The 7550-nt window shown below is 47.0% G+C and overlaps 1 protein-coding gene across 1 annotated transcript in view; it reads left to right on the top strand.

Moving 5' to 3' along the window:
• The window catches only part of dennd1a (DENN/MADD domain containing 1A), a 19495-nt gene that overhangs the window by 3116 nt on the left and 8829 nt on the right, over positions 1 to 7550 (top strand). The window contains exons 4-14 of the mRNA XM_034896964.1: positions 1490 to 1539; positions 2558 to 2677; positions 2767 to 2836; positions 3457 to 3537; positions 3654 to 3707; positions 4162 to 4272; positions 4438 to 4538; positions 5408 to 5453; positions 5669 to 5770; positions 5856 to 5981; positions 7355 to 7513. Coding sequence (XP_034752855.1) covers positions 1490 to 1539; positions 2558 to 2677; positions 2767 to 2836; positions 3457 to 3537; positions 3654 to 3707; positions 4162 to 4272; positions 4438 to 4538; positions 5408 to 5453; positions 5669 to 5770; positions 5856 to 5981; positions 7355 to 7513 — 1020 coding nt within the window. The remainder of the gene's footprint in view (positions 1 to 1489; positions 1540 to 2557; positions 2678 to 2766; positions 2837 to 3456; positions 3538 to 3653; positions 3708 to 4161; positions 4273 to 4437; positions 4539 to 5407; positions 5454 to 5668; positions 5771 to 5855; positions 5982 to 7354; positions 7514 to 7550) is intronic.

Raw genomic sequence — 7550 nt, 5'->3', positions numbered from 1 at the left:
GAGCTGGTAGGCCCCTCTGGGGTCCCTGAATCATGGGGAGAGAGCTGGTAGGTCCCTCTAGGGTCCCTGAATCATGAGGAGAGAGCTGGTAGGCTCCTCTAGGGTCCCTGAAGGTGTGAGAATGAGTTTTGGACTGACCACTTTCTTCCAGGGTACAAGAAGAAGAACCGTGCCTTCTGTTGCAAAATCCTTTTCATGCATGACAATGCTGCAAAGAATACCTCTGTGTCATTGGCTGCTGTGGGCAGAAAAGGAGAGAAACCCATGGTGTGTACCCCATTCTCCCCTGACCTCAACCCCATTGAGAACCTTTGGAGCATCCTCAAGCAGAGATCTCTGGGGGTGGGAGGCAGTTTGCTTTGGGAGGCGGTTCTGACATTCTGGAAAGAAATTCAAGCAGAAACTCTCCGTAAACTCCCAAGTTCAAAGGATGCAATCAAAGGAGGGGTCCTATGTTAACCTGGACCTGGCTTTGTTAAGATGGGCTTGATTGAAAGAGCTTTTGATTTCAGTACATATGACCTCCTAATGCTGCAAGTTCAACAAAGACCACTTTCACTTCTTTACAACCTAGAAAGTGTTTTGCTACTCTGTTGTGCATAATAATTTGAAACGTGCATTTTGAGTTTTTTTATTTATTGAAAACAACACTGTTTTCATTGGATGGTTTGTTGACTGAAATTCGACGGTTGATACCCTGACGGTTGATAATTTGAAAATTATACTGACTAGGAAAATCTGTGTAAAATATCACTTGCATAATAACTTTTGGATGTTCTCAGTGAAGAGAAGGGAGAGCCTCGCAGCGCTCGGAGCACTTCCATACCTACCTGATGCAGTCTAGGTTTAAAACTCAGAAGAAAGTAGTTACTAATGTGTAGGCTCGTAAAATTAAAGGATGGTTGAGTCTTTTTTTAAATGGAATTTCTAAATGAAATGGTGAACATGGTGAATCGAGATTATATAACGATTAATCATGCAGGTCTAGTGGTGAGGAGACCAGAAGCCTCAGACAGAACCAGGCTCTTGGTGGTCTGCCGGTTGGGGCACAGAGACACTGATACACAAACACAGAAATATAATTAATCATAATTATAGCAGTTGGTATAAACACTGTAATTATAATAAACATTAGGATAAGGGCAGGACCATGGCAGCAGCTGGAACCACGATCCAGTTGCCACCCTGATCCAAGGAAATGTCCAAGGTGAAAAAACACAAGCATTCTGGGAAATAACCCCCTGGAGCTAACAGTAACAAGCATTTCTGGGACATGGATGTACCGAGACGGAAAGATAAAGGAGAGAGGAGCTCAGTGTGTCAAAGGAAGTCCCCCGGCCATCTAAAACCATCACAGCATAACTAAGAGCTGGTCCCAGGCAGACCTGAGCCAGTTCTAGGTTGGGTTGGTAGCTGAACCTGACCACTGTGAAGCAGAGAAGAGAAGAGGTCTGTCCCTCACTGTAATCTACTACATCTGTCCCCACAGGAGACACTTCAGACTGTGCCCAAGTTCTGTTTCCCGTTCAGCATGGACAGGTACACACACACACACACACACACACACACACAGAGGGAAAGGTGTTTGTTTTTCATGTATTTTTTGTAACGGGCGTCTGTGGCTCAGTGGGAAAGCCTGCCCAATCAGAAGGTTGGTGGTTCGATCCCTGGCCCTGCAGGCCCATGTCGAAGTGTCTTTGGGACACTGAACCCCAAGTTGCCCTCGAGGCTGTGCCATCAGAATGTAGATGTGTGTGTGAGTGTGTATCCTGTACGGCACACTCGGCCACAGTGTCTGAATGGTAAATGGTTCCTGTGCTATGTATGTAGCTTTTCACCAAATGCAAGACCTGGGCGGACCCGGAGCATGCTGGGAAACCCCGGTCTCTCAGCTGATCTAACAGCTGACTGGTTCAAAATCATCTCAACTTGATGACGTTTTCTATAGAGTTTTTATTGATTTTGAATCGAAGGGACTTTAACTGCTATTAGTCGGATTTAAAGGCTCATTCTGTACAGAACACATGTTGTGGCTGGTAGTGAGGTTAAGAAGTCCGAGACTAAATCTCCATTCTGTTGTTAATTAACATCTGCACCAGATCACATGTAGAGCCTTATGACAGCTCCTCTGTCATCATTAAAACAACTGGAGACTGTGTACAAGAGCATTAAATTGGAATCGGACCATGTCACTTCCTGTCCAGCTGAAGGCTGCTGGAGACAGCTGGAAGCTGTCCAACTTTACTGCAGCTTTTTGTCCCCGCCCCCGGCTGCTGCCGCCTGCTCCCTTCCACTACAGGCGAGGCACAGTTCATCTCCAACGGGCCTAGTGTAGTCTCTCTAGCGTTAGAACCCCGCCCCCATATTCCACACCAACATCAACCCACAACCTGCCATCTGATCGCCACAGCCCCCCCAACACCAAGCGTTAAAAACATTTTGGCTTGGGGATTTATTAGTTGTTTGTATTTGTTCCTTTTGGATTGTAATTCCCTGCACTACTTTCACATGAACACACACGAACCCTCCCTGTCTCTGTCCCTGTCTCCGTCTGCAGTCTGACAGTCAACCAGGTGGGTCAGAACTTTACCTTTGTTTTGACTGACATCGAGAGCAAACAGAGATTTGGCTTCTGTCGCCTCTCCTCCGGCGCTCACACCTGCTACTGCATCCTCAGGTCAGTGTTTCCGTGCAGTCTATGGTAGAAACACGCAGGGACGGACACATTTCATGAATGAATGAATGTCTGTGTTTCTGTCCTCTCAGCTACCTGCCCTGGTTTGAAGTCTTCTACAAGCTGCTGAATGTCCTCGCAGACTACACCATCAAAGGCCAGGTGACGTTGTGTTGGGACACATTCAGGGGTGCAGTCTACGTGATATGCAGTAAACCCACTAAGACAGCTCCAGGACTTCCAAATACCCCATTTAAAAATGACACAAACAACATATTTCCATTATATTTTGAACTGTCATCTTTGTTTTCCTTCGTTCGGCTAAATAAAGGTAAAAAGGTAAAGGTGTATTAAAGTGTAACAGAATGCAGGACATGTCTTTGATGCTCAAAGTTTCCCCGGGGTAAGGCACTGTCACATGTCAATTCTGGTGCATATAGTTATTTAGTACAGTATACCCGCTAAAACACATAACGCTACACCACTGGTCTCGCCCAAAGTGTAGCTGTGTGCCCGCTCTCATCTCATCTTTCGTAGCGCTCCAGTTTTCACCCAAAGAGTTGTTGCTATGGCGATCAATCTCGGTCTCGTCTTGTTGGTGTGAACTGGCAGGATTAAGAACGCTGCGGACCGACGCCTTGCAAATAGTTGCAAGATTACACTCGTCTCGTTGCGTATCTTTGGTCGGAACAGGCCTAAACTGTGACCTTGGGCTTGTGTTTCTGGTTGTGGTCTTTTTGAAATGGCCAGTGCGTGGCTTTACAATCTTGTGAATGTTTCAGGAAAGCCAGTGGCAGGAGTTCCTGGCGACCCTGCATTCGCTGCCCGTCCCCGAGCCCGGCGTCCCTGTTCATCTGGGCGTGGTGAGTCTCTGTGATTGGTTGGAGGATCATCCCCACACTCACCATGTAGCATGCATGCATGTAGTAGAGGAGACCTCGCTGGCTTTGACCGGCCCTCTGCTCTCTGTTTCCTGCAGCACTCCTTCTTCACTGTGCCTGACATCAGGGAACTGCCCAGCATACCTGAGAATGTGAGTACACGCACACACACACGCACACACACACACACACACACAGGTCTTTGTCCTGCAGTTTGAAACCTTTGCTTACTGATTTGATGAAAAACCTGACAGTACTACAGAAATATGTGGAAGTCCATTTCTAACCATGAAAATGAATGAATACATGGATAGATTAGATTAGATCTAACAATGTGACTTTTTTTAATGTTGAAAGTCTTAAGTCCCATGTTTGATCTGGAAAGGGATATTTTTGCTAACTAACTGATAATAATGAGATAGCTCTGTTGTAATCATGAGGTGTGAGAGTTCTCCACTTGCAGCCTTCACTAGCCCATTATTGAAGTAATACAGATCTGTTGAGCTGATACTGAGTTCTGTGATCAAACTGAATCCTGGTCTACTGGTCTTTACCCAACTACTAACTCTCTGATTTGTTTTTCTCTTGTTGTGTTTGACCCTGCAGAGAAACCTAACCGAGTACTTTGTAGCAGTAGATGTCAATAACATGCTTCATCTGTACGCTAGTATGCTTTATGAACGTCGAATCCTCATCTGCTGTAGCAAACTAAGCACTGTAAGTAGAGCTCCCCCCCCCCCCCACAGCCCTGTGTCAGTCTGTCAGACACATGCTGGGCTCGCATCCTTCTGTAAAACGGAACCATATCATATATTATAATGTTTCATATGTTTTCTAATTGCTGTTTGAGTGATGTGTCTGACACGTTGTCTTTGTCCCCAGTTAACAGCGTGTGTCCATGGCTCCACAGCCATGCTGTATCCCATGCACTGGCAGCACGTGTACATCCCTGTCCTGCCGCCGCATCTGCTGGACTACTGCTGGTCAGTATGGACACGGCATGGCATCGTATGACCCGTTATGTAATGTCATGTAAGCAGGGACAATGAGGCTTTTTGGGGGGGGGGGCTTTTCCGCCTTTAATGGACAGGAGAGCTAGGTAAGAAAGGGGGAAAGAGAGGGGGAAGACATGCAGGAAATCGTCGAACCCTGGAGCTGGACCTCTACGTATATACGCGCCTGCTCTACCAACTGAGCCCACCTGGCCATGGGACAGTTATTCTGTATAGGACCCAGGAGAGATGCATTGCAGGCTTTCCCCCAGAAAAGTGGTTTGGTGAGTCTTTTTTTGAAGACGTCCAGCTGGAGCCAGTTCCAGACTGATGGCAGCGGTAACGTAGTCTTTCTGTGGTGACAGAATCATGGAAATTGAAAATTAAAAAAACAACTATAAGCCAGATGGGGTTTTGATTGAGTCAGTCCTAAAAGCTGACTGCACATTAGAAAATATTTTCAAACCCAGCCGCCCCACTGTAACTGTAGTTTAAACGTCTTAAAATACATCTACATTCTGAGGTCCCTGGGCAGGTAGCCCGTCTATGATGCTTTTATATTCAAAGGGCTAAAGTTGAGACATGAACTAAAGAGTAACTCTCAGGAAGTATCCCTTTGTTCTGCTCCACTGCAGAGACCAGCAGGCCTCGCTCCACAAACCGCCTCAGTCTGAAACCTGGGATCTCCCTTCAGGAGGACATTTAGGATGTTTAGCATCACAGAAACATGTTTCCTGACCGCATGTACAAGACCAAACTATGTTATCTTAGGATAGGAATCCTGCGTGGGGTGGCATCGACCCAGTGCTGAATGAAGAAAGCTTGACATGCTGTTGTGTGAAACTGGCTCTTTTTTCTAGCGCCCCCATGCCCTACCTGATCGGAGTCCATTCCAGCCTGATGGAGGTGGGTGTCATCCAGCAGATAAAACAAAGATTGTTTTACCCTTCTTCATGTGCTACTGACCAGGTGACTCTTTGGCTTGAGTTGACTTTGTGTGTGTGTGTGTGTGTGTGTGTGTGTGTGTGTGTGTGTGTGTGTGTGTGTGTGTGTGTGTGTGTGTGTGTGTGTGTGTGTGTGTGTGTGTGTGTGTGTGTGTGTGTGTGTGTGTGTGTGTGTAGAAGGTTCGAGGCATGGCTCTGGACGATGTGGTGCTGCTGAACGTGGACACCAACACCCTGGAAAGCCCCTACGATGACCTGCAGAGCCTGCCCAGCGACGTGGTGAGGGACTCGGGCTGCGCTCAGGGTGGGGACACTGACAGATATAAACGTGTTGTCCTAACCTCTGTGACTTCATGTCCCGCAGGTGTCCTCTCTCAAGAGTCGTCTGAGGAAGGTTTCTACAACCACCGGGGACGGCGTGGCCCGAGCCTTCCTCCGCAGCCAGGCGGCGCTGTTTGGCAGCTACAGGAACGCTCTGCAGATCGAGCCGGTCAGTACGCCTGGAGAGCAGCAGAGAATACGCAGGGGGGTGCACATGCTAGATCGGATCTGCTAGATGTGGGAACACCAAAGGACATGCCTTGTGGCCCACCTTATTCTGCCTCTGATTAGCTTACCCTGGTATTCTTACCCTAACCCCTAACCCTGGTATTGTTACCCTAAACCCTAACCCTGGAGTTCTTAGTCCAACCCTAACCAATCCCCACTGCTCTTGTCTAGACCTAACTGGATCGATCATTCTAGCAGATCCGAATTAGGTCTCCCTGGGATAGAGCCAGATGTGTTAGCGAGCGGCGCCGAGACTGAAGCCAGAGTTTCTGAGTCGCCATGGAAACGCAGACCTCCCTTAGTCTGTTTTTCACACTTTGTTGTTTATTGTGGTGACTGAGTTGTGGATGTGGGTGTGGTTTAGGCAGCCGGTAGCAGCCTGTGTGCTGGACGGGCCCCGCCAGAGGAAGACACTGACACTGTCCCGTTGACTCTGCTGTAGAGTGAGCAGCTGTCACATTACAAACAGTCAGATAAATATATTCACTCATGAATTTACTAGGGCTGGGCAAGTTAAAGCGTTATTATTGCGTTAACTACTTAATTAATTTGCGTACTGTCTCCAGCGTTCTGTCACAGTGTCTCTGCTTTACAGCGCGTTGGACAGTGTCCCTCAGTGTCTCTGCTTAACAAAGCGTTTGACAGTGTCCATGCAAAGTGCAGAAAAGTTGTGTGTGCTGCAGAGTTAGAGCAACAACAGAAGAACGTGTACATAAGAAGGAGCAACACGTTCCAACCAGATTAATTCATGTCTGGACATGATAAATACATTATGTTTAAATTGAGATGTACACTAAATATTTTATTTAACTGCTACTTTATAAACAAAATGCTGGTAAGGTTTTACAGAACAAATGTTATGGCACTTTTGTTCATATGGCAGAACATTGAAAATAAAATTGCACTATATACACTACTTTTGAATTCATTATTTCATTTTGCGATTAATCAGGGAAATTATGCGATTTAATCGCGATTAAAAAATGTAATTGCTGCCCAGCTATAGAATTGAATCAATCAGTCTCTTTCTGCCAGCATTTCTCTATGGCCGTATCTGCAGCAGCAGTGTAGCTTTGTGCTGTGAGCTGTTTTGAGAGTCTCCGTAGCTCTCCATTCTAACAATCTGTTCTTCTTGACTGAGTGGACTCCACCAATCGGAGTCACATGACACCAAACTCCCACTTTTCTGAAGAATTCACTCAGAGCCTAATGAAGAAGCCTGCATAGCAGAGAGCGTGGTGCCCGTTGTCTCTATGACATGGTGACTGGGTTAGTCAGCCATCACCATGACAGCTGTTGTTCTCCTGCACACAGGGAGAGCCAATCACATTCAACGAGGAAACCTTTGTGAACCACCGATCCAACGCCATGAGACCGTTCCTCCAGAACGCCATCCAGCTGCAGCTCTTCAAACAGGTCACACACACACACACGCACGCACGCGCGCACACACACACACACACACACACACACAAACAGAGACACACACACACACATATGTACGCACGCA

This window comes from Etheostoma cragini, chromosome 16 (assembly GCF_013103735.1).
Source record: "Etheostoma cragini isolate CJK2018 chromosome 16, CSU_Ecrag_1.0, whole genome shotgun sequence".
Taxonomy (NCBI): Eukaryota; Metazoa; Chordata; class Actinopteri; order Perciformes; family Percidae; genus Etheostoma; species Etheostoma cragini.
This window is presented reverse-complemented; position numbering and strand designations above follow the sequence as displayed.